This window comes from Panulirus ornatus, chromosome 73, assembly GCF_036320965.1.
Source record: "Panulirus ornatus isolate Po-2019 chromosome 73, ASM3632096v1, whole genome shotgun sequence".
NCBI lineage: Eukaryota > Metazoa > Arthropoda > Malacostraca > Decapoda > Palinuridae > Panulirus > Panulirus ornatus.
Window position 1 is genome coordinate 15,125,719 of NC_092296.1, and position 27,939 is coordinate 15,153,657.

A 27,939-nucleotide genomic window follows, 5' to 3' on the forward strand; every position below is an offset into this window, starting at 1 on the left:
TTTTTCTGCTGCTTGTACATAAGACCAGCTTTAATAGCACAACACTTTCAAGCATACCATCTTCAATGACTTACTGGCAGAAACAGGCATGGGCGGTTTGTTTTTGTTGGTGTTGAACTCAAGAGGTGCATCATTTGTTGCTGGGTTGACTGTTACCTGCATGGGCCCCATCATCCCTGGCCCCATACCTGGCCCCATACCAGGGCCCATTCCCATAGGACCAGGGCCCATCATCCCTGTAATACCAACAATAAAATTCTCACTAAGGTCTCTCTTATTCAGCTACTTGCCTATCCATCTGCATTCATCTTCAAAAATGTCAGACTCAACACATCTATGTATTCTACAGTTAGCTGGTAACCCACAAGCAAAAGTACAACTCCCCCTCCCAAGAACCTTGAGTCAAAAACTGGTTACCAAGAAAGTGAGTCAGGGTCTTAAAATAATTACTACAAGATGAAACATCTTAATCAATCTTGCCTTTTTAGACATCTTTTTAATTCAATAACTTTACTGAGGAATTATATTATATCACTTCTATACTCCTCCATAATACTTACTTTGAACTCCATTCCCATTTACATAGGATGTTCGTAATTTTGACAAACAAATAGCAATATGATTCTTTTCCACCTCTAAAGATGAAGTGAGGCTTAATGACATCACTGATCTTGATAAAAAAGAAAAAAATTAAAACAACACTTTATACACTAAACTCTAAAACAGAAAAAAGGACACATTACTGTGACAAAATTTTCCATGTTCCCTAGTTCTTAAGTGTGAAAATTATGCTTACAAAATTAATGACTTACAAGTCAAGCAATACACAATATGGGCATTACATGGGACTAATAATGTGATAAGGGATATTAGTTTTTTAAAATTCTTTCCATGACTGACCTCCATTTGGATAATCTGCAGGCATCACTGGTCCACCTGGAGGTGGTGGAGGAGGCCCTGGAGGTCCTGTTGGTCCTGGTGGAGGGGGTGGTGCCATCATTCCCCCCATAGTCATATTGGGAGGTCCCTGACTGGTCGAGGGAGAAGGACTGGCCATGGTTGTGCAGGGTGGAGGACCAGGGGGCATTGGTGGCATTGGGGGTGGACCATCTGTGGATCAAAAAAATATTAATGATCTAGTATACCTCAGAAGTTAATATTTATCACAAGAAACTGACTGGCACAAGCTCATTGTACTAACCTGCATTCCTATGACTGTAAATTAAAGCCATACTAATAATATATTTGTTTTATTTACAGTGATCAAATTCAAAGCAGCACTTCAAAAATTTGCTAATCTTTGTGGCACCATAAATAGTCACAGTTATCATAACCCTAAAACCCCTCTCGCAAGGCTCCTGCATCAAGGCTGGAGTTCATGCAGAAGGAAAATGATGGACTGTTTCAAGGTGAGAAAGTCTCCAAGGAACTGTATAACTGCTGCCTTCCAAACCAACATACTCTGTATCTAGGCACTCAACAAACAATAGCACCAAGCAAACAACCCCTCCCTTTATCAACTAACACCTATACTCCACAGGATCCCATTCACACACTAAACACTGTACAGTTCAATTCAAATGGCATCAAAAACCAAATTCAACTTAAATGGCATCAAAAAGAATCTCGTTCCAATTCACTCTATTCCTTGCACGCCTTTCACCCTCCTGCATGTTCAGGTCCCAATAAACAAAATCTTTTTCACTCCATCCTTCCACTTCCAATTTGGTCTCCCACTTCTTCTCATTCCCTCCACCTCTTACACATATATCCTCTTTTGTCAATCTTACCTCACTCGTTCTCTCCATGTGATCAAACCATTTTAATACACCCTCTTCTGCTCTCTCAACCACACTCTTTTTATTACCACACATCTCTCTTACCCTTTCATTCCTTACTCAATCAAACCACTTCACATCACATATTGTCCTCAAGCATTTCATTTCCAACACACCACCTTCCTCTGAACAACCTTATCTATAGCCCATCCCTCACAACCATATAACATTGTTGGAACCACTATTCCTTCACGCACACCCATTTTTCCTATCTGAGATAACATTCTTGCCTTCCACACATTCTTCAATGCTCCCAGAATCTTCACCCACCCTGTGACTCACTTCCTCTTCCATGGTCCCATCCGCTGCCAGATCCACTCCCAGATATCTAAAACACTTACTTCCTCCAGTTTTTCTCCATTCAAACTTACCTCCCAATTGACTTGACCCTCAACCCTACTGTACCTAATAACCTAGCTCTTATTCACATTTACTCTTAACTTTCTTCTTTCACACACTTTACCAAACTCAGTCACCAGCTTCTGCAGTTTCTCACATGGTAAGAGAGATGTGTGGTAATAAAAAGAGTGTGGTTGAGAGAGCAGAAGAGGGTGTATTAAAATGGTTTGGTCACATGGAGAGAACGAGTGAGGTAAGATTGACAAAGAGGATATATGTGTAAGAGGTGGAGGGAATGAGAAGAAGTGGGAGACCAAATTGGAAGTGGAAGGATGGAGTGACAAAGATTTTGTTTATTGGGACCTGAACATGCAGGAGGGTGAATTATTTGCTTTGTCGCTGTCACCCACGTCAGTGAGGTAGCGCAAGGAAACTGGCGAAAGAATGGCCCAACCCACCCACATACACATGTATATACATACACCTCCACATGCACATATACATATCTATACAACTCAACATATACATATATATATTTTTTTATATATTTATTATACTTTGTCGCTGTCTCCCGCGTTTGCGAGGTAGCGCAAGGAAACAGACGAAAGAAATGGCCCAACCCCCCCCCATACACATGTATATACATACGTCCACACACGCAAATATACATACCTACACAGCTTTCCATGGTTTACCCCAGACGCTTCACATGCCTTGATTCAATCCACTGACAGCACGTCAACCCCGGTATACCACATCGCTCCAATTCACTCTATTCCTTGCCCTCCTTTCATCCTCCTGCATGTTCAGGCCCCGATCACACAAAATCTTTTTCACTCAATCTTTCCACCTCCAATTTGGTCTCCCTCTTCTCCTTGTTCCCTCCACCTCCGACACATATATCCTCTTGGTCAATCTTTCCTCACTCATCCTCTCCATGTGCCCAAACCACTTCAAAACACCCTCTTCTGCTCTCTCAACCACGCTCTTTTTATTTCCACACATCTCTCTTACCCTTACGTTACTCACTCGATCAAACCACCTCACACACACAAGAGAAAGGTGCAAGAGGTGAAAAAAAGGGCAAATGAGAGTTGGGGTGAGAGAGTATCATTAAATTTTAGGGAGAATAAAAAGATGTTCTGGAAGGAGGTAAATAAAGTGCGTAAGACAAGGGAGCAAATGGGAACTTCAGTGAAGGGCGCAAATGGGGAGGTGATAAGTAGTGGTGATGTGAGAAGGAGATGGAGTGAGTATTTTGAAGGTTTGTTGAATGTGTTTGATGATAGAGTGGCAGATATAGGGTGTTTTGGTCGAGGTGGTGTGCAAAGTGAGAGGGTTTGGGAAAATGATTTGGTAAACAGAGAAGAGGTAGTGAAAGCTTTACGGAAGATGAAAGCCAGCAAGGCAGCAGGTTTGGATGGTATTGCAGTGGAATTTATTAAAAAAGGGGGTGACTGTATTGTTGACTGGTTGGTAAGGTTATTTAATGTATGTATGACTCATGGTGAGGTGCCTGAGGATTGGCGGAATGCGTGCATAGTGCCATTGTACAAAGGCAAAGGGGATAAGAGTGAGTGCTCAAATTACAGAGGTATAAGTTTGTTGAGTATTCCTGGGAAATTATATGGGAGGGTATTGATTGAGAGGGTGAAGGCATGTACAGAGCATGAGATTGGGGAAGAGCAGTGTGGTTTCAGAAGTGGTAGAGGATGTGTGGATCAGGTGTTTGCTTTGAAGAATGTATGTGAGAAATACTTAGAAAAGCAAATGGATTTGTATGTAGCATTTATGGATCTGGAGAAGGCATATGATAGAGTTGATAGAGATGCTCTGTGGAAGGTATTAAGAATATATGGTGTGGGAGGAAAGTTGTTAGAAGCAGTGAAAAGTTTTTATCGAGGATGTAAGGCATGTGTACGTGTAGGAAGAGAGGAAAGAGATTGGTTCTCAGTGAATGTAGGTTTGCGGCAGGGGTGTGTGATGTCTCCATGGTTGTTTAATTTGTTTATGGATGGGGTTGTTAGGGAGGTAAATGCAAGAGTTTTGGAAAGAGGGGCAAGTATGAAGTCTGTTGGGGATGAGAGAGCTTGGGAAGTGAGTCAGTTGTTGTTCACTGATGATACAGCGCTGGTGGCTGATTCATGTGAGAAACTGCAGAAGCTGGTGACGGAGTTTGGTAAAGTGTGTGGAAGAAGAAAGTTAAGAGTAAATGTGAATAAGAGCAAGGTTATTAGGTACAGTTGAGGGTCAAGGGTCAAGTCAATTGGGAGGTGAGTTTGAATGGAGAAAAACTGGAGGAAGTGAAGTGTTTTAGATATCTGGGAGTGGATCTGGCAGCGGATGGAACCATGGAAGCGGAAGTGGATCATAGGGTGGGGGAGGGGGCGAAAATTCTGGGGGCCTTGAAGAATGTGTGGAAGTCGAGAACATTATCTCGGAAAGCAAAAATGGGTATGTTTGAAGGAATAGTGGTTCCAACAATGTTGTATGGTTGCGAGGCGTGGGCTATGGATAGAGTTGTGCGCAGGAGGATACATATATATATATATATATATATATATATATATATATATATATATATATATATATATATATATACACATACAGACATATGCATATATACACACGTACGTAATTCATACTGTCTGCCCATATTCATTCCCGTCGCCGCCCCGCCACACATGAAATAACAACGCCCTCCCCCCACATGTGCACGAGATAGCACTAGGAAAAGACAACAAAGGCCATATTCGCTCTCACTCAGTCTCTAGCTGTCATATATAATGCACCAAAACCACAGCTCCCTTTCCACATCCAGGCCCCACAGAACTTTCCATGGTTTACCCCAGATGCTTCACATGCCCCGGTTCAATCCACTGACAGCACGTCGACCCCGGTATACCACATCGTTTTAATTCACTCTTTTCCTATGTGTGTGTGTGTGTGTTTGTGTATTTGAGTGGCTGGGCCACTCTGTCTGTTTCCCAGCGCCACCCCGATGACGTGGGAAACAGCGACTAAATGAAATGGGAATAAGAGCGAAGTTATAAGGTTCAGTAGGGTTGAGGGGGGGGGGGGGGGCGAAAATCCTGGGAGCCTTGAAGAATGTGTGGAAGTCGAGAACATTATCTCAGAAAGCAAAAATGGGTATGTTTGAAGGAATAGTAGTTCCAACAATGTTGTATGGTTGCGAGGTGTGGGCTATGGATAGAGTTGTGCGCAGGAGGGTGGATGTGCTGGAAATGAGATGTTTGAGGACAATGTGTGGTGTGAGGTGGTTTGATCGAGTAAGTAACGTAAGGGTAAGAGAGATGTGTGGAAATAAAAAGAGCGTTGTTGAGAGAGCAGAAGAGGGTGTTTTGAAATGGTTTGGGCACATGGAGAGGATGAGTGAGGAAAGATTGACAAAAAGGATATATGTGTCGGAGGTGGAGGGAACGAGGAGAAGTGGGAGACCAAATTGGAGGTGGAAAGATGGAGTGAAAAAGATTTTGTGTGATCGGGGCCTGAACATGCAGGAGGGTGAAAGGAGGGCAAGGAATAGAGTGAATTGGATCGATGTGGTATACCGGGGTTGACATGCTGTCAGTGGATTGAATCAAGGCATGTATATGGGGGTGTGTTGGGCCATTTCTTTTGTCTGTTTCCTTGCGCTACCTCGCAAACGCGGGAGACAGCGGCAAAAAAAAAAAAAAAAAAAAAAAAAAAAAAAAAAAAAAAATTATCCCTGGGGATAGGGGAGAAAGAATACTTCCCACGTATTCCCTGCGTGTCGTAGAAGGTGACTAAAAGGGGAGGGAGCGGGTGGCTGGAAATCCCCCCCTTTCTTTTTTTTTTTTAATTTTCCAAAAGAAGGAACAGAGAAGGGGGTCAGGTGAGGATATTCCCTCTAAGGCCCAGTTCTCTGTTCTTAACGCTACCTTGCTAACGTGGGAAATGGCAAATAGTATGAAAAAAAAAAATATATATATACATACACATACATACGCACATATACACACACACACACACACACACATATACATATATATACATATGAAAAATGTAAGAAATAATTTAGAAAACTGAAACTTCTAGCTTGAAATGAAATGAAAAAATGAAAGTCACGTAATGGTTCAACCTCTGGCTATGGAAAAGGGAAATGTATGATTTATTTACACAAACGTCAATAGTAGCTCTCATCAATTTAACCACTGTATCAATAAGCTTCAATGTCTAAGCTACATTTTTTCCAATTTCACTATTTTCTTGTCCAAGCACCATGTATGAAAATTATCACTCCAGTAACACAACTATAAACATTTACTTCCCCTTTAAAAAAGTTCTGGGGAAGTCTGTCTCGATACACTGCGGGACACTCTACCACCTGGCGAGGTTTGTGTTGCAATGGTTCTTGATTCACAAACGTAAACGTAGTAGCTCAAGGGTAAAGGGGAAGAGTGGTTTGGGAAAGTCTTGGGAGTAAAGTCAGGGGTTAGTGAGAGGACAAGAGCAAGGGAAGGAGTAGCAGTGCTCCTGAAACAGGAGTTGTGGGAGTATGTGATAGAATGTAAGAAAGTAAATTCTCGATTAATATGGGTAAGACTAAAAGTTGATTGAGAGAGATGGGTGATTATTGGTGCATATGCACTTGGGCATGAGAGGAAAGATCGTGAGAGGCAAGTGTTTTGGGAGTAGCTGAATGAGTGTGTTAGTGGTTTTGATGCACGAGACTGGGTTATAGTGATGGGTGATTTGAATGCAAAGGTGAGTAATGTGGCAGTTGAGGGAATAATTGGTATACATGGGGTGTTCAGTGTTGTAAATGGAAATGGTGAAGAGCTAGTAGATTTATGTGCTGAAAAAGGACTGGTGATTGGGAATACCTGGTTTAAAAAGCGAGATATACATAAGTATACGTATGTAAGTAGGAGAGATGGCCAGAGAGCGTTATTGGATTATGTGTTAATTGACAGGCGCGCGAAAGAGAGACTTTTGGATGTTAATGTGCTGAGAGGTGCAACTGGAGGGATGTCTGATCATTATCTTGTGGAGGCTAAGGTGAAGATTTGTATGGGTTTTCAGAAAAGAAGAGTGAATGTTGGGATGAAGAGGGTGGTGAGAGTAAGTGAGCTTGGGAAGGAGACTTGTGTGAGGAAGTACCAGGAGAGACTGAGTACAGAATGGAAAAAGGTGAGAACAATGAAAGTAAGGGGAGTGGGGGAGGAATGGGATGTATTTAGGGAATCAGTGATGGATTGCGCAAAAGATGCTTGTGGCATGAGAAGAGTGGGAGGTGGGTTGATTAGAAAGGGTAGTGAGTGGTGGGATGAAGAAGTAAGATTATTAGTGAAAGAGAAAAGAGAGGCATTTGGACGATTTTTGCAGGGAAAAAATGCAATTGAGTGGGAGATGTATAAAAGAAAGACAGGAGGTCAAGAGAAAGGTGCAAGAGGTGAAAAAGAGGGCAAATGAGAGTTGGGGTGAGAGAGTATCATCAAATTTTAGGGAGAATAAAAAGATGCTCTGGAAGGAGGTAAATAAAGTGCGTAAGACAAGGGAGCAAATGGGAACTTCAGTGAAGGGCGCAAATAGGGAGGTGATAACAAGTAGTGGTGATGTGAGAAGGAGATGGAGTGAGTATTTTGAAGGTTTGTTGAATGTGTTTGATGATGGAGTGGCAGATATAGGGTGTTTTGGTCGAGGTGGTGTGCAAAGTGAGAGGGTTAGGGAAAATGATTTGGTAAACAGAGAAGAGGTAGTAAAAGCTTTGTGGAAGATGAAAGCCGGCAAGGCAGCAGGTTTGGATGGTATTGCAGTGGAATTTATTAAAAAAGGGGGTGACTGTATTATTGACTGGTTGGTAAGGTTATTTATTGTATGTATGACTCATGGTGAGGTGCCTGAGGATTGGCGGAATGCGTGCATAGCGCCATTGTACAAAGGCAAAGGGGATAAGAGTGAGTGCTCAAATTACAGAGGTATAAGTTTGTTGAGTATTCCTGGTAAATTATATGGGAGGGTATTGATTGAGAAGGTGAAGGCATGTACAGAGCATCAGATTGGGGAAGAGCAGTGTGGTTTCAGAAGTGGTAGAGGATGTGTGGATCAGGTGTTTGCTTTGAAGAATGTATGTGAGAAATACTTAGAAAAGCAAATGGATTTGTATGTAGCATTTATGGATCTGGAGAAGGCATATGATAGAGTTGATAGAGATGCTCTGTGGAAGGTATTAAGAATATATGGTGTGGGAGGCAAGTTGTTAGAAGCAGTGAAAAGTTTTATCGAGGATGTAAGGCATGTGTACGTGTAGGAAGAGAAGAGAGTGATTGGTTCTCAGTGAATGTAGGTTTGCGGCAGGGGTGTGTGATGTCTCCATGGTTGTTTAATTTGTTTATGGATGGGGTTGTTAGGGAGGTAAATGCAAGAGTTTTGGAAAGAGGGGCAAGTATGAAGTCTGTTGGGGATGAGAGAGCTTGGGAAGTGAGTCAGTTGTTGTTCGCTGATGATACAGCGCTGGTGGCTGATTCATGTGAGAAACTGCAGAAGCTGGTGACTGAGTTTGGTAAAGTGTGTGAAAGAAGAAAGTTAAGAGTAAATGTGAATAAGAGCAAGGTTATTAGGTACAGTAGAGTTGAAGGTCAAGTCAATTGGGAGGTAAGTTTGAATGGAAAAACACTGGGGGAAGTAAAGTGTTTTAGATATCTGGGAGTGGATCTGGCAGCGGATGGAACCATGGAAGCGGAAGTGATTCATAGGGTGGGGGAGGGGGTGAAAATCCTGGGAGCCTTGAAGAATGTTTGGAAGTCGAGAACATTATCTCGGAAAGCAAAAATGGGTATGTTTGAAGGAATAGTGGCTCCAACAATGTTGTATGGTTGCGAGGCGTGGGTTATGGATAGAGTTGTGTGCAGGAGGATGGATGTGCTGGAAATGAGAAGTTTGAGGACAATGTGTGGTGTGAGGTGGTTTGATCGAGTAAGTAACGTAAGGGTAAGAGAGATGTGTGGAAACAAAAAGAGCGTGGTTGAGAGAGCAGAAGAGGGTGTTTTGAAATGGTTTGGGCACATGGAGAGAATGAGTGAGGAAAGATTGACCAAGAGGATATATGTGTCGGAGGTGGAGGGAACGAGGAGAAGTGGGAGACCAAATTGGAGGTGGAAAGATGGAGTGAAAAAGATTTTGTGTGATCAGGGCCTGAACATGCAGGAGGGTGAAAGGAGGGCAAGGAATAGAGTGAATTGGATCGATGTGGTATACCGGGGTTGACGTGCTGTCAGTGGATTGAATCTGGGCATGAGAAGCGTCTGGGGTAAACCATGGAAAGCTGTGTAGGTATGTATATTTGCGTGTGTGGACGTATGTATACACATGTGTATGGGGGTGAGTTGGGCCATTTCTTTCGTCTGTTTCCTTGTGCTACCTCGCAAACGCGGGTGAGTGACAAAAAAAAAATATTTTTTTTTTTTTTGCTTTGTCACTGTCTCCCGCGTTTGCGAGGTAGCGCAAGGAAACAGACGAAAGAAATGGCCCAACTCACCCCCAAACACATGTGTATACATACGTCCACACACGCAAATATACATACCTACACAGCTTTCCATGGTTTACCCCAGACGCTTCTCATGCCCAGATTCAATCCACTGACAGCACGTCAACCCCGGTATACCACATCGATCCAATTCACTCTATTCCTTGCCCTCCTTTCACCCTCCTGCATGTTCAGGCCCCGATCACACAAAATCTTTTTCACTCCATCTTTCCACCTCCAATTTGGTCTCCCTCTTCTCCTCGTTCCCTCCACCTCCGACACGTATATCCTCTTGGTCAATCTTTCCTCACTCATTCTCTCCATGTGACCAAACCATTTCAAAACACCCTCTTCTGCTCTCTCAACCACGCTCTTTTTATTTCCACACATCTCTCTACTCGATCAAACCACCTCACACCACACATTGTCCTCAAACATCTCATTTCCAGCACATCCATCCTCCTGCGCACAACTCTATCCATAGTCCACGCCTCGCAACCATACAACATTGTTGGAACCACTATTCCTTCAAACATACCCATTTTTGCTCTCCGAGATAATGTTCTCGACTTCCACACATGCTTCAAGGCTCCCAGAATTTTCGCCCCCTCCCCCACCCTATGATCCACTTCCGCTTCCATGGTTCCATCCGCTGCCAGATCCACTCCCAGATATCTAAAACACTTCACTTCCCCCAGTTTTTCTCCATTCAAACTCACCTCCCAATTGACTTGACCCTCAACCCTACTGTACCTAATAACCTTGCTCTTATTCACATTTACTCTTAACTTTCTTCTTTCACACACTTTACCAAACTCAGTCACCAGCTTCTGCAGTTTCTCACATGAATCAGCCAACAGCGCTGTATCATCAGCGAACAACAACTGACTCACTTCCCAAGCTCTCTCATCCCCAACAGACTTCATACTTGCCCCTCTTTCCAAAACTCTTGCATTCACCTCCCTAACAACCCCATCCATAAACAAATTAAACAACCATGGAGACATCACACACCCCTGCCGCAAACCTACATTCACTGAGAACCAATCACTTTCCTCTCTTCCTACACGTACACATGCCTTACATCCTCGATAAAAACTTTTCACTGCTTCTAACAACTTGCCTCCCACACCATATATTCTTAATACCTTCCACAGAGCATCTCTATCACCTCTATCATATGCCTTCTCCAGATCCATAAATGCTACCTACAAATCCATTTGCTTTTGCTTTTCTAAGTATTTCTCACATTCTTCAAAGCAAACACCTGATCCACACATCCTCTACCACTTCTGAAACCACACTGCTCTTCCCCAATCTCATGCTCTGTACATGCCTTCACCCTCTGAATCAATTATTATTATTTTATTATTATACTTTGTCACTGTCTCCCGCGTTTGCGAGGTAGCGCAAGGAAACAGACGAAAGAAATGGCCCAACCCCCCCCATACACATGTATATACATACGTCCACACACGCAAATATACATACCTACACAGCTTTCCATGGCTTACCCCAGACGCTTCACATGCCTTGATTCAATCCACTGACAGCACGTCAACCCTGGTATACCACATCGCTCCAATTCACTCTATTCCTTGCCCTCCTTTCACCCTCCTGCATGTTCAGGCCCCGATCACACAAAATCTTTTTCACTCCATCTTTCCACCTCCAATTTGGTCTCCCTCTTCTCCTTGTTCCCTCCACCTCCGACACATATATCCTCTTGGTCAATCTTTCCTCACTCATCCTCTCCATGTGCCCAAACCACTTCATAACACCCTCTTCTGCTCTCTCAACCACGCTCTTTTTATTTCCACACATCTCTCTTACCCTTACGTTACTCACTCGATCAAACCACCTCACACCACACATTGTCCTCAAACATCTCATTTCCAGCACATCCATCCTCCTGCGCACAACTCTATCCATAGCCCACGCCTCGCAACCATACAACATTGTTGGAACCACTATTCCTTGAAACATACCCATTTTTGCTTTCCGAGATAATGTTCTCGACTTCCACACATTCTTCAAGGCCCCCAGAATTTTCGCCCCCTCCCCCACCCTATGATCCACTTCCGCTTCCATGGTTCCATCCGCTGCAAGATCCACTCCCAGATATCTAAAAACACTTCACTTCCTCCAGTTTTTCTCCATTCAAACTCACCTCCCAATTGACTTGACCCTCAACCCTACTGTACCTAATAACCTTGCTCTTATTCACATTTACTCTTAACTTTCTTCTTCCACACACTTTACCAAACTCAGTCACCAGCTTCTGCAGTTTCTCACATGAATCAGCCACCAGCGCTGTATCATCAGCGAACAACAACTGACTCACTTCCCAAGCTCTCTCATCCCCAACAGACTTCATACTTGCCCCTCTTTCCAAAACTCTTGCATTTACCTCCCTAACAACCCCATCCATAAACAAATTAAACAACCATGGAGACATCACACACCCCTGCCGCAAACCTACATTCACTGAGAACCAATCACTTTCCTCTCTTCCTTACATCCTTGATAAAAACGTTTCACTGCTTCTAACAACTTTCCTCCCACACCATATATTCTTAATACCTTCCACAGAGCATCTCTATCAACTCTATCATATGCCTTCTCCAGATCCATAAATGCTACATACAAATCCATTTGCTTTTCTAAGTATTTCTCACATACATTCTTCAAAGCAAACACCTGATCCACACATCCTCTACCACTTCTGAAACCACACTGCTCTTCCCCAATCTGATGCTCTGTACATGCCTTCACCCTCTCAATCTTTACCCTCCCAAATAAGTTACCAGGAATACTCAACAAACTTATACCTCTGTAATTTGAGCACTCACTCTTATCCCCTTTGCCTTTGTACAATGGCACTATGCACGCATTCCGCCAATCCTCAGGCACCTCACCATGAGTCATACATACATTAAATAACCTTACCAACCAGTCAACAATACAGTCACCCCCTTTTTTAATAAATTCCACTGCAATACCATCCAAACCTGCTGCCTTGCCGGCTTTCATCTTCCACAAAGCTTTCACTACCTCTTCTCTGTTTACCAAATCATTTTCCCTAACCCTCTCACTTTGCACACCACCTCGACCAAAACACCCTATATCTGCCACTCTATCATCAAACACATTCAACAAACCTTCAAAATACTCACTCCATCTCCTTCTCACATCACCACTACTTGTTATCACTTCCCCATTTGCGCCCTTCACTGAAGTTCCCATTTGCTCCCTTGTCTTACGCACTTTATTTACCTCCTTTCAGAACATCTTTTTATTCTCCCTAAAATTTAATAATACTCTCTCACCCCAACTCTCATTTGCCCTTTTTTTCACCTCTTGCACCTTTCTCTTGACCTCCTGTCTCTTTCTTTTATACATCTCCCACTCAATTGCATTTTTTCCCTGCAAAAATCGTCCAAATGCCTCTCTCTTCTCTTTCACTAATACTCTTACTTCTTCATCCCACCACTCACTACCCTTTCTAATCAACCCACCTCCCACTCTTCTCATGCCACAAGCATCTTTTGTGCAATCCATCACTGATTCCCTAAATACATCCCATTCCTCCCCCACTCCCCTTACTTCCATTGTTCTCACCTTTTTCCATTCTGTACTCAGTCTCTCCTGGTACTTCCTCACACAGGTCTCCTTCTCAAGCTCACTTACTCTCACCACCCTCTTCACCCCAACATTCACTCTTCTTTTCAGAAAACCCATACAAATCTTCACCTTAGCCTCCACAAGATAATGATCAGACATCCCTCCAGTTGCACCTCTCAGCACATTAACATCCAAAAGTCTCTCTTTCGCACGCCTGTCAATTAACACGTAATCCAATAACGCTCTCTGGCCATCTCTCCTACTTACATAAGTATACTTATGTATATCTCGCTTTTTACACCAGGTATTCCCAATCATCAGTCCTTTTTCAGCACATAAATCTACAAGCTCTTCACCATTTCCATTTACAACACTGAACACCCCATGTATACCAATTATTCCCTCAACTGCCACATTACTCACCTTTGCATTGAAATCACCCATCACTATAACCCGGTCTCGTGCATCAAAACCACTAACACACTCATTCAGCTGCTCCCAAAACACTTGCCTCTCTTGATCTTTCTTCTCATGCCCAGGTGCATATGCACCAATAATCACCCACCTCTCTCCATCAACTTTCAGTTTTACCCATATTAATCGAGAATTTACTTTCTTACACTCTATCACAAACTCCCACAACTCCTGTTTCAGGAGTATTGCTACTCCTTCCCTTGCTCTTGTCCTCTCACTAACCCCTGACTTTACTCCCCAGACATTCCCAAACCACTCTTCCCCTTTACCCTTGAGCTTCGTTTCACTCAGAGCCAAAACATCCAGGTTCCTTTCCTCAAACATACTACCTATCTCTCCTTTTTTCACATCTTGGTTACATCCACACACATTTAGGCACCCCACTCTGAGCCTTCGAGGAGGATGAGCACTCCCCGCGTGACTCCTTCTTCTGTTTCCCATTTTAGAAAGTTAATACAAGGAGGGGAGGATTTCTGGCCCCCCGCTCCCGTCCCCTCTAGTCGCTTTCTACGACACGCGAGGAATACGTGGGAAGTATTCTTTCACCCCTATCCCCAGGGATAATATACATATATATATACATATACACATACACACACATACACATACATACGCACATATACACACACACACACACACATACATATATATACATATGAAAAATGTAAGAAACAATTTAGAAAACTGAAACTTCTAGCTTGAATGAATCAATACCCTCTGAATCAATACCCTCCCATATAATTTGCCAGGAATACTCAACAAACTTATACCTCTGTAATTTGAGCACTCACTCTTATCCCCTTTGCCTTTGTACAATGGCACTATGCACGCATTCCGCCAATCCTCAGGCACCTCACCATGAGTCATACATACATTAAATAACCTTACCAACCAGTCAACAATACAGTCACCCCCTTTTTTAATAAATTCCACTGCAATACCATCCAAAACTGCTGCCTTGCCGGCTTTCATCTTCCGCAAAGCTTTTACTACCTCTTCTCTGTTTACCAAATCATTTTCCCTAACCCTCGCACTTTGCACACCACCTCGACCAAAACACCCTATATCTGCCACTCTATCATCAAACACATTCAACAAACCTTCAAAATACTCACTCCATCTCCTTCTCACATCACCACTACTTGTTATTACCTCCCCATTTGCGCCCTTCACTGAAGTTCCCATTTGCTCCCTTGTCTTACGCACTTTATTTACCTCCTTCCAGAACATCTTTTTATTCTCCCTAAAATTTAATGATACTCTCTCATCCCAACTCTCATTTGCCCTTTTTTTTCACCTCTTGCACCTTTCTCTTGACCTCCTGTCTCTTTCTTTTATACGTCTCCCACTCAATATATATATATATATATATATATATATATATATATATATATATATATATATATATATATATGTGTGTGTGTGTGTGTGTTCTGTTCGGAAACAACTGATAGACCCCTGTTGCTCACCATAGTGAGACGAAGGGTATTCGAGTACTTAGTACTTCGAATAGTTGTTTCCTATTATACAGTCCCTTAGCCTAGCGGTTAGCATGCCTGTCTCTTGCACAAGGGGTCCCAGGTTCGATCCTGGCTGATGGAGCTTTGTATGTTCTATGAAGGTGCGCATTCATATACACTTTATTCGTATATATCCAAGCTTGAGCCAGGTACCTATTTTATCAATCAACCCCTAAGGGTGGATGAACAACTGGGTTGACTGTGGACCAACTGCCACAACCATGAAATGAACCTATGCACTTGACTCTCAGCAGCCTGTGAACGTGTCATAGTCAGGAACACTAACGGCTACACCACATAAGTCATTAAAATCATAAAAAGCAAATCACATACAAAAGCATATATCAACTGCCATATTTGTTTACATACTCTAGACCAGTTGTGTAATGACCACCATAATTTGTGTCAGTTCAGTCTCGGTTACTCCCTTCTTGGTTATCTCATGCATTTAGAGAACATTCTAAACCCATCACATCTGAAAAACATCTTGAAAGTGTGAGTACTGTATACAAAAAGTATCCAAGGTACACAGAAAATTCATTAATAAAGACTTAAAGGTGTAAGTAATATACAGAGTTGAGGCAGGTGAATGTCAGGCACACGAATGTCAGTACCTTGGATTAGCTTCCTCTATCAATAAAACTATACTTGATAGCACTTGGTAGCACTATCTGTTTGTCTGTCTATCTATCTGTGTATCTACACCTACGACACCTGTTTTCACCTGAAACTCCCCCAAGGGGTTGGCCATGGCAACAGAGTCTCCATAACTAATGAACTCCAGTGCCACTTCCATGCCTTTAGTGCCTCACCCTTAACAGGCCACTGGCAGCGGGCGACTCCAGTGCAATGTTTGCAGAGGATCCTACCTAATGTTCCTACGGAATACTTCTACCTAATGTTCCTGCCTACAGATCCTACCCATTACCTAGTGTTTCAACCTAATGCTCCAGCCTATATGTTCCCACCTAACACATCTACCTACTGCTCCTACCACTTTTTTTAAAGCAGGACTAGCACATAGTGCTCACCACAGGAAAATCTAGAATTTCGAAGAATGAGCTGTGTGAGTTTAGAATTGTCAAGTATTATGTATGACATGGAGAGACTGTATGTTTGTAGTCAAAATGCCAGTAGTTCACATGTGGGTTATGCAGAAAGAAAAGACTACCTGGGTTAAAGGAGTGCATCATGACAACCACTGAAGTGCTAGCTCACTATGCATCCATCACTAATCCTCATTGGGTGCCTACTAACTACTACCCACCTGACAGGATAAAAAGAAGCTGCCAATCCATCATATCCTAAGTTGCAATAGATTTTTCCCACACATGTAATAAGCCATTGGAGATGATGGAGGGGAAGTCAGTAAAGTGTAGCTGTGGTCAGAAGGCAGCAAAGGTGATCAACAAACACTGCAAGCTCCAATAAACTTGTGAATATTGGTTAAATTTAGTTTCACTTTTTTTTTTCTATAAAGCCCTAAAGTAATATCTGCATTGACATTACTGTTACCGAAGGATGCCATTTATTTATTCTATAGAACATACATATATAGATTGGGTTGTGTGGAGGAGGGTGGATGTGTTGGAAATATGTTTGAGGACAATATGTGGTATGAGGTGGTTTGATCGAGTAAGTAATGAAAGGGTAAGAGAGATGTATGGTAATAAAAAGAGTATGGTTGAGAGAGCAGAAGAGGATGTAATGAAATGGTTTGGTCACATGGAGAGAATGAGTGAGGAAAGATTTACAAAAAGGATATATAAGTCAGGGGTGGAGGGAATGAGAAGTGGGAGACCAAACTGGAGGTGAAAGGATGGGGTAAAAAAGATTTCGAGCAATCAGGGCCTGAACATGCAGGAGGGTGAAAGGCGTGCAAGGAATAGGGTGAAATGGAATGATATAGTATACTGGGGTCGACGTGCAGTCAATGGATTGATCCAGGGCATGTGAAGCATCTGGGGTAAACCATGGAAAGTTTTGTGGGGCCTGGATGTGGAAAGGAAGCTGTGGTTTCGGTGCATTATACATGACAGATAAAGACTGAGTGTGTGTGAATGTGGCCTTTGTTGTCTTTTCCTAGCGCTACCTCACGCGCGTGCGAGGGGAGAGAGGGTGTAATTTCATGTGTCGTGGGGTAGCGACGGGAATGAATAAAGGCAGCAAGTAGGAATTATGTACATGTGTATATCTGTATATGTCTTTGTATGTATACGTTGAAATGTATGTGCGTGTGTGGACGTGTATGTATATACATGTGTATGTGGGTGGGTTGGGCCATTCTTTTGTCCGTTTCCTTGTGCTACCTTGCTAACGCGGGAGACAGCGACAAAGTATAATAATAAAGAAAAAGAACATACTAGTCTGTAAGATGGTGAGATCAGAAGTTCTGCCATGTTTACACACCACCCCAATTTATACTAGTCTTTGTTTACTCATCCCAATTTACACTAGTCTTTGTTTACTCACCACTCCAACTTACACTAGTCTTTGTTTACTTGCCACCCCAATTTACAGTCTAAGAACTGACAATGTCAGGAAAGCATCTCCGTAGGCAACCTGTCATAACAACACCTTTTAACAGACTTTCTGCTTAACGAACATTCCTCAAGAATAAAGCTTTCCTGATAAAAGAGATCTCAATGAATACTTCTTAAATTTGGTAATTGCAATAAAAGAAGCACAAAGAGCTACCAAAGAAGGTTAAAAGGAAGACAACAGATGTGGGATGTTTGGGTAGAGGAGGCACATGAAGTTTGGGAATCATGGGAAGTGGTTTGGTGAAAAGAGAAAAAGGGAAGAGGTGATAAAATGTGGCAAAGCAGATGGAATGGATGGTACTGTAGTACTGCATTTGAATTTCTGAAGGAAGAGACTGTGTGGCTGATTCACTGGTTGAGATATGTAATGGATCTTGATGAGGTGCCTGAGGATCGGTGGAATACCTGTGTAGTGCCTTTGTATAAAGGCCAGGTGGACTGAGGTAAAAGTAAAAATTACAGATATACAATTTTGTTGAATGTACGTAGTTAGTTGTATGGAAGAGCCATGACTAAGAGGGTGGTAGAAAGCAAAGATCATCAGACTAGGGAGGAACAGTGTCGTTTCAGGAGTGGCGGGGGATGAGTGGATCAAGTGTTTGTTTTGAAGAATGTGTGTCAGAATTACTTAGAGCAACAGAATGATTTGTATAAGGCAGTTATGGATCTAGAGGAAGCGTATAAGACGAGTGATAGAGATCCTTTGTGTTAGGTGTTATGAATTAGTATAGAAAGCTAATACAAGCAGAGGAATATTAATCCATGGAGTAAGGCAAGTGTGCAAATAAGCAAAGGAGAGGGTGGGTGGTTCCAGGTGGAGGTGAGTCCATGGCAGGGTGCGTGTGGTGTACCCACTGAGAGAGTGGAGAAAATGGGACAAAACCCTTAAGGACATGGACCTTTTAGGAGCTCAGAAGAGAGATGAATTTCAAAAGCACTGATAAAGTGACCAAACGACAGAAAATAGAATTAGCAAAATTTTTTTAGAAATTATAATTTCTTGTGATTGGTTCTCAGTGAATGTAGGTTTGCGGCAGGGGTGTGTGATGTCTCCATGGTTGTTTAATTTCTTTATGGATGGGGTTGTTAGGGAGGTGAATGCAAGAGTTTTGGAAAGAGGGGCAAGTATGCAGTCTGTTGGGGATGAGAGAGCTTGGGAAGTGAGTCAGTTGTTGTTCACTGATGATAGAACGATGGTGGCTGATTCATGTGAGAAACTGCAGAAGCTGGTGACTGAGTTTGGTAAAGTGTGTTAAAGAAGAAAGTTAAGAGTAAATGTGAATAAGAGCAAGGTTATTAGGTACAGTAGGGTTGAGGGTCAAGTCAATTGGGAGGTAAGTTTGAATGGAGAAAAACTGGAGGAAGTGAAGTGTTTTAGATATCTGGGAGTGGATCTGGCAGCGGATGAACCATGGAAGCGGAAGTGAATCATAGGGTGGGGGTGGGGGCAAAAATCCTGGGAGCCTTGAAGAATGTTTAGAAGTCGAGAACATTACCTCAGAAAGCAAAAATGGGTATGTTTGAAGGAATAGTGGTTCCAACAATGTTGTATGGCTGCGAGATGTGGGCTATGGATAGAGTTGTGCGTAGGAGGGTGATGTGCTGGAAATGAGATGTTTGAGGACAATATGTGGTGTGAGGTGGTTTGATCGAGTAAGTAATGTAAGGGTAAGAGAGGTGTGTGGAAATAAAAAGAGCGTGGTTGAGAGAGTAGAAGAGGGTGTTTTGAAATGGTTTGGGTACATGGAGAATATGAGTGAGGAAAGATTGACCAAGAGGATATATGTGTCGGAGGTGGAGGGAACGAGAAGTGGGAGACCAAACTGGAGGTGGAAAGATGGAGTGAAAAAGATTTTGAGTGATCGGGGCCTGAACATGCAGAAGGGTGAAAGGCAGGCAAGGAATAGAGTGAATTAGATCGATGTGGTATACCGGGGTCAACGTGCTGTCAATGGATTGAATCAGGGCATGTGAAGCGTCTGGGGTAAACCATGGAAAGTTGCGTGGGGCCTGGATGTGGAAAGGGAGCTGTGGTTTCGGGCATTATTATATGACAAGTAGAGACTGAGTTGAACGAATGGGGCCTTTGTTGTCTTTTCCTAGCACTACCTCGCACACATGAGGGGGGAGGGGGATGTTACTCCATGTGTGGCGAGGTGGCAATGGGAATAAATAAAGGCAGACAGTATGAATTATGTACATGTGTATATATGTATATGTCTGTGTGTGTATATATATGTGTACATTGAGATGTATAGGTATGTATATTTGTGTGTGTGGACGTGTATGTATATACATGTGTATGGGGGTGGGTTGGGCCATTTCTTTCGTCTGTTCCCTTGCGCTACCTCGCAAACGCGGGAGACAGCGACAAAGCAAAATAAATATAAATAAAATAAATAATTTCTTGTAGTCTTTCACTAAAAGGGCCCTTAAGCCTTATTTCCAAGGCAGTCCTAGGGATTATAAGTTCACCTTTCCCAGGGCCTGCATCATTTCTCAGTAGCACTGAATGTTACCATGGCTGTTAACGCTACAGAGTGGATTAGATCTGATGTTTGGGAAGTGATTTTATTTGTTACAACCACAGGGTGGATGAGGGGGTAAAGGGGCAATGCACTGTATCCTCAGCAAGATTTCAACTTCTGATCATATAAAATGTGTTTACGTTCATGGCTTAAGCAAATAACTTTCAAAGATTCACAGATTAAAGTTATAACTTATCAAGATAATTACGAACTAATGTATTCGTAAAGTCATATATATGACTCTTAAGATTCTTCCTAAAATCATGAACTACTGTATTTATAAAGTCATATATGATATGACTATCAAAAATCTTCCTAAAATATTTTCATCATCACGCACAACATAAATATCAACAGGGGAATTAGTTCACCACTGGTAAATATGAGACGTTGAAATTACAGACACTGTTACAAACAAAGGCTGACAACTCCAACTTCAACAATGAACCAGACAAGAAACATCAATAAACGAAAATTACCTTTTCCAACTAATATTGGTGGTGGAGGGACATCCGCAAAGAACTGTGGTCGTTCATATGCCAATTCAGCCACATCTTTCAAAATATGCTTCATACGGAGGCGGATACGATAACCAATAGTCTGACTAGTCCCTTCCATAAGGGAAAGAGTATCTCTAATTATTTTACCATTCATGATGTCTGTTTCTCTTTTTCTCCAGAAATTTTTATCCAACACTTCTCTTTGCTCAGAGATATCATAAGGAGTACATATTCTTTATACAGCATCAGTGCACAAAAACTTTTAAAGTACTCATAATATTCACAAAAGTATAACTAATACACATTAGTTTACATCCGGACCAAAACAGCAATCACTAAAACGCTGCAATTAATACATCCAACTTTCTCTTAATTTTCTTCTAAGCCATTAATCAACACCAAGGTGGTCAACACTCTGTTGCTTCTCAATAAACACTTCTGTCACTGCTTCATGCCTTACAGAGAATTACTACTTCCAGGTCAATGTCAGCCAACTACTGCAGAGACTGAGTTTAATATGAGTGATGCTGCAGAGGTGAGAACCAGCTGACAGCCCATCTCACCACCCCTTCCCTCTGAGCCAGCATGGCCTTGCTGGCTACACTACCACCACTATATCCTTCCAACTTTACGCTGAATCATGACCTTGTCAATGCCTAATGGTTTGGCCTCTGTTAGGGTTAAAAGTCCATGAAAATCTTTACCCAGTTGATAAAAAAATAACCTTGCATTTACCACATTACATACTATACAATAAATTTCTACACTTATGCTGATACTAACATGATAAATAAAAAAAAATAAGACAAAAAATAAATACCATACAGCTATTACTCACTGATACTGTTTATGCTACTTAGTAAAATCTAAAAGATTTCATAATCACTTGCTCTATTATGTAGAGAATCAAACACTTTATGCAAAAGAAACCTGGAGTAAATGCGCATACCAAATCATGATATTCTGGAAGTCTGGACAATATAGTACAGGTCAACATAAGTTCAGAAAACTATCTAAAAAAGAAAAAAAAAAAAAAAAAATCACCTAAACTTCAGGTATCTTAAATCTTTTTTTAACTGTTCTTATTCAAACACTTCAAATTCCCTAACTATGTTTTATACTAACCAAGAACACTTACAAATTTCTAACAAAGTTTACATATTAATGTGATGAGGACTGCAATCAAAAATAAATATCACACCATTAAATGACATAAAAAAAAAATTAAGAATACTGTAAAGCACATAAAATATAATTTATATCCAATAAAAGAAGTAATATTTTACCTCAATAACTCATCAAACTATAAATAAAACTATTTCATAAAATTAACACCAGCTCTTCCCACAACAATCAAAACATCAGAAAAAAATAAGAAAAGGTAATGCATCAGAACAATGTGACCCACTCTGCATGAATTACTGTGTCAGTGTTAGTGTGTCAATGTTACTAGGTCAAAGTCACCAGCAACATGTGTGTTCCGGCTTCTTTGTACCTATGCCACAGTCAATCAGGAAACTATTTCTAAAAGAGGAGAATATTAACTCAGAGGAAAATAAAACTGAAAAAAGTGGAGTCAAACCTTCAATTCATTAAGTAACTGTGAAATACATATAACACATGAACAAATAACGATGCGCTTTAGATGTGAATAGTGCTAAAATTCTTTCCTCTAACAGACATCAACCGGCTGTCTAACCTCTGCCATGCAATTAAATCATGAGCATCTGGTAAGTATTTCTTAAAAGAATAGAATATATACTTCTTAGTGTAAATTCTGCATTCCTAAACTACTGTAAAACTGATAAACACTGAAAACTAAAAGAAAGGAAAAACACTACAAGACATTAGATAAACATACATGTAAAAATATACTGCAGATTTCTATACCCTTCATTAACAGAGTAGCTTACAATGTGACTTGTACTGTGGCGTAACAGGTGTCACCCATGTGGAACACCACTCCACCCATATACATCCTGTTACTGAATCAATCTCATCCCCTGAGAGAGAGAGTGTGTGTGTGTGTGGTGTGTGTGTGTGTGTGTGTGTGTGTGTGTGTGTGTCATTACCTATTTGTACTGCATGGGGAAGGAATCTTACATTTGTGGGCCCCAAATGTTAAACATTCTCTATCATACAACTTAAAATCTATGCATGCTGTTTGCATTTAACATCTTCATTTATTTAGTCCCATTCTTCACCAATCTCATACTAAAAATTTTTTTTCCATATATCTGTGACCAAGTTTCTTACTTAATTTCATGTTATCTCTTTTGGTTGTTCTAACCCTAAATCTCTAAAAGAAATGTTCACTATTCATATAATTTTTTCTAAATCTTCATGGCTGTGATCACATCACCCATCACTCCTCTCTTCCTATGAGGGCAAATTTAGGGTCTCTAGCCTATTCTTGTAACTTTACCCTCTACATTCTTGCTTGCTGAATTTTTCCTTATCCATGAACCTGAATGCAATTCAGACTTGAGCGATGGGACTCTGGTGACAGATTATGGACTATGTCAACTCCCAAGTCTCTCATAAAACAGTTTCCTGAGACTTATTTTCTGCTTTTTTCTCAGCAATACATGATCACTTTCTCAGTATGTGGTATCAGATATAAAATTCTCACTATCCATATTTGTCTGTGAGCAAAAAAAAATCTATCAATGGTGTTCCATTAATCCCTTACATACCCAATGTGTTCTTTCATATGCTGGTATTGCACAGGAAATTTTCCTGTACACACTATAAAAAACTTGTATCTCCATGACTCTCTGTCACCATGAGAATCCAAATTCTCATCTCTTTATAACTGAAGTCTCCCATTATCAGTACTTTACCATCTCCGAGAGGTGTGTGTTTTATTGTTTCATGCATCATCACAACTGTTCCTTCATTATCACATCATCACAACTGTTCCTTCATTATCACATCATCACAACTGTTCCTTCATTATCACATCATCACAACTGTTCCTTCATTATCACTTTACATTTGTGTAATTTTCTATTTGTACTGTACATGGAAGGATTTTCCCAATTTCTTAAACATTTTCTACTGTTACACTTCTTATGTAAGGGGTCTGCACTAACCAAGTTTTCAGTAATTTCATTCCATTCATCCACCATTCATAAACTGTTAAAGAACTTCTTTATATTTTCTTTAAAGTTTTCTCCTTAATTTCATGTTATGTAAGGGGTCTGCACTAACCAAGTTTTCAGTAATTTCATTCCATTCATCCACCATTCGTAAACTGTTAAAGAACTTCTTTATATTTTCTTTAAAGTTTTCTCCTTAATTTCATGTTATGTCCTTGGTTTTCCATCCCTACATCTTATGATGAACATTTCACTTGCAACATCAGCAAAATACTTTAAAAATGTAAAAGTTGTAATTAAGTCAACCCTCACTCATCTCTCTAACATGGTGGAAAAATTCAAGGGTTCCAACCTTTCCCTGCAACTCAGGTCTCATAATTCTCTGCTCTGGACCTCACCTGAATACCATTTTTGAAATCCAAAGGTGCAATATGCACAAAAAGAGAGAACACCTTAAATATCTGGGGCCTAAGACTCTTCAACATTCAACACGTGCTATCAACTGAAACACCCGAGATGCACAGAAGAGTTTATGAGTGCAATGTACAAGTACCTACAAAGTGTATCAAACCATCTAGGCTGTGGGAGCTATGTGGACAATCAGGTTGCAACTTCCAACACCTCAATCAATGAAAGACCCAATCCAACAGCCTGAGATCAGCCCTGGCTGAGGGGGTAGAAGACTCCGGACAAATTCACCAGGTAACCAGATCTTTGCGTAATTACACATTTGTATTGTATGAGGAGGGAGTTTTACAATCATGGGAGTCAATCTTTTAAACATTCTCTACCATCATAAAACTTTTTAAATTTCTGTATGATGTCTGTATTTTATTCAATTTATCCACCGCTCTTATGCAGAGTATCTGCTGTTTGAAGAGAGGCATAAAATGATAAAAGTTGCTTCTCTTAAGATATATTGATTTCACAGTGACTTAAAACAAGTTTCCGAAGTTCTGAACAAACTGAACACCATAAATCATGATCTTCCTGATATATTAGGATGGCTGGAGTAAAACATTAATCTAAGTGTAAACTGATACACTGAATGCTGGATTAAGTTACTGTCAAACACTGTTGATGCAAAGACCACAAGCACCTTCAAAAGTTCAGTTACACAAATTCTTTATTACTTCAGGCATCTACAAAATAAATACAGAGCAAAACATTCATATGAACTCATTCAATATTTTGCTTTCGTGCAGCAAAGAGTGAGATATTGCAGTGAAATTTTATAGTGATTTGCATTTTTGTTCTATCCTATTAAATGCCATGCATCCTTAATTTACAAATGCATGGTGTTTCTTCTATTCTTTTTCCTACTGATTATCATTTATGGAAAGATCAGAGGATGGGATGAGAGCCTTCTTATTCTCCTATCCTTACTTCAGCCACTTTGAAAAGATATAGGAATAGAAAAAATTAAGTTATAAAAAGATAACCAACACATGACCCAATGGGCCTTCTGCAATTTGTCTTTTTATGTACTCTATCCCAGGGTAGCAGCAAATGTAACTATGTTGTATGACGAAGATGTTTTGCCAAGAGTTCTTCGGGCAAGAGTGAGAGAGAATACCTACCCCTCTACAAACATCTAAGATATCATTTGACAGAATGGCAGTGCCCTCACCACATTCCATAGAACTACAACAAGGCCTCAACTTACAAATGGACAAAGGGATTCCATTCCTGGACACCCATACAATTCAAATCTGTCATAAACTGAACCAATGAAACCCACGCTATATGGCGAGTTACATTTATACCCAAATAACTTCCCGATTTAACCTTTATGGGCATACTACACTGTAACTTAAACTTTCAACTTACCGTCCATAATCAGTACCACACTCTGATGTTATGTAATTTAGATTCTACTCGCTGAAAATTTCCAGATAAAGGTACCATACTGCAGCATGGCTATAATGCCTTTATGTGCTAATGGAGTGGGATGGGAATGCCTGAAGGTTACTGGGAGCAAGAGGAATATGTTGTCTTCCCCCAGCGGGACAAATATCAGCAATACTGGATATAAATTAGGAGACATTTACATAAAAAGCTATTCAAACCACTATACATTTAAGCAGTTGTTAAAACTGGAACTGAAACCCATGACACTATCATCATATAAATCCTGGACCCCTTCTCCAAGTGTTGTCACAGCTTCAAGGCTGCACTACAATCAGTAGCAAGAGGAAGTTCTGTTGTCTTAGAGATGTTTTTTCCACCAAGTTCTACGTTAATGAAACCCAAACTTTACCTTTATATCATAACCCTTATCACTACTGACTTATTTAAGTCGTCAAGTATGATACTGACCAGGTAGTACAGGTCAATTTCAACTCCCACCCAACAAATGTATCCAGATTATAAATACCATTCCCATAGTCAATCTAATTTGTGGTAATGCTGTCATGACAACAAAATATATGCACACAAGCCTTTCATACCACCATAATCAATGTACAAATGTTGATAGCACGGCGCCGGTAAAATAAACTCTTAGTTCAAAAAAAAAAAAAAAAAAAAGGGAATCAATGTATTTCAAAGACGGTAAGAGTAAATCGTAGGACAATTTACTCTAGCTGAATTAACACGTGTTCCTGAACTATAGAAGACAACTTAAATATGGTGTTCTATCCATGGGTAAAGCATTAAGAGAGACTGTCATGTCTTAATAAATAATGGTAATGATTTGTCCAAACCCGAGCCCACTCGTACGTCTTAATGGTGAACAAAAGTGACTAAATACATCACGGACTGTTGAATGCACTATTAAAGCTGGTACAGACACCTCTCTCAAAGAAGAACGTAGTGTGAATAACCAGTGCCAACCCAATACATCATTTTTACTCCAGACTTTAAATGTAAGTCGTACTGTCCTCAGGGGTAGAGACCAGCCATTGTCGGCAGCTCTCGAGGGCCAGTATTTACCACCTGAACACCATTTCCCGCCTGACAGCTTAATGTCTACCTCGTGTCACATCTAACAGGAAACAGGAGAGGGGGTAACACTCACTCATCATTCCTCCCATGTAGCCATATGGGGCAGACATTACTTGCGAGTATTGATAAATCTTGACGAGCCGGAGGAAGGCGACGTTAGCAGAGCTGGGGGTTGGACGATGCTTTCCTTCACTCCTGACCAAACTTGCCTTGTCTTGCCTCCCTAATCAGTACCAGCTGACCACAGATGTCTTCATATATCGTCTCTAATCATCAATCCCGTGAATGGTGACTTGCAAGACCGATTTTGGCACTGAAGTTAGGATACTCATAAATAAATCCGATAATATTATGGCCGCGAGTTCTAAACGTTCTTATAATAGAAAACGTTGGTGTGGTGTACGATAGAAAATGGTACTTTAAGGGGAGACATAGCATGATGGAAGAGCAGTTGCTCATAGCCTGGGAAAATTGTCTTGAGATCGGCCCCTTTAATACCCTTTGAGCCTTTGGTAAATGCCCACGCAATGGCGGTGTATCCAAGGACTGGGTAAAGAGAGGTATTGCCCCTCATTGCTTTCTTAAAACGTAAAAAGGCATGTTTTTGCCCACCCTCCTCTCAATAATTTCCTGAAGTAGAGTTCGTCTTTGAAGAATGTTCTAAAATTTACGGTGCATTTCCTTGCTTCATTCAAATGTATGAGTATGGTATGCTATTTCTACATTTGTTTTCAGGTCAGAGATGCTATATGTACCATCCTTGGTGAAATCAGAGAGTATATTTTGTCACATAAACTCCGTTGTTCAAAATCAGCCCATCACTCTATGTTGTACAGGCTCTGCCCTATATCAACCAATCACTCTATGCTGTACAGGCTCTGCTCTATATCAACAATCATTATGCTGTACAGGCTCTACCCTATATCAGCCAATCTCCAAATCAATTTTGACAAACCCACTGGAGCGGCCGTTCTGCAAAGCGTGGTTCCAAGCGCTGTCTCTATGTGGTAGCA

At 41.0% G+C, this 27,939-nt stretch overlaps 1 protein-coding gene across 2 annotated transcripts; it reads right to left on the bottom strand.

Annotated features, from left to right (window-relative positions):
- LOC139748270 (uncharacterized) lies at nt 1-27,169 on the bottom strand. Of its 2 annotated transcripts, none has more exons than XM_071661230.1 (3): nt 20,859-21,138; nt 901-1,110; nt 1-236 (listed from the first exon to the last, which is right to left on the bottom strand). In XM_071661230.1, the coding sequence occupies exons 1-3, from the start codon at nt 21,031-21,033 to the stop codon at nt 31-33; spliced, it is 591 nt and encodes a 196-aa protein (XP_071517331.1). In that variant the 5' UTR covers nt 21,034-21,138; the 3' UTR covers nt 1-30. The 2 variants fall into 2 exon arrangements, with proteins under 2 accessions (XP_071517331.1, XP_071517332.1); XM_071661231.1 differs by lacking the exon at nt 20,859-21,138 and adding an exon at nt 27,000-27,169 and having other exon boundaries at nt 16-236.
- Nucleotides 27,170-27,939: the final 770 nt, after the last annotated feature.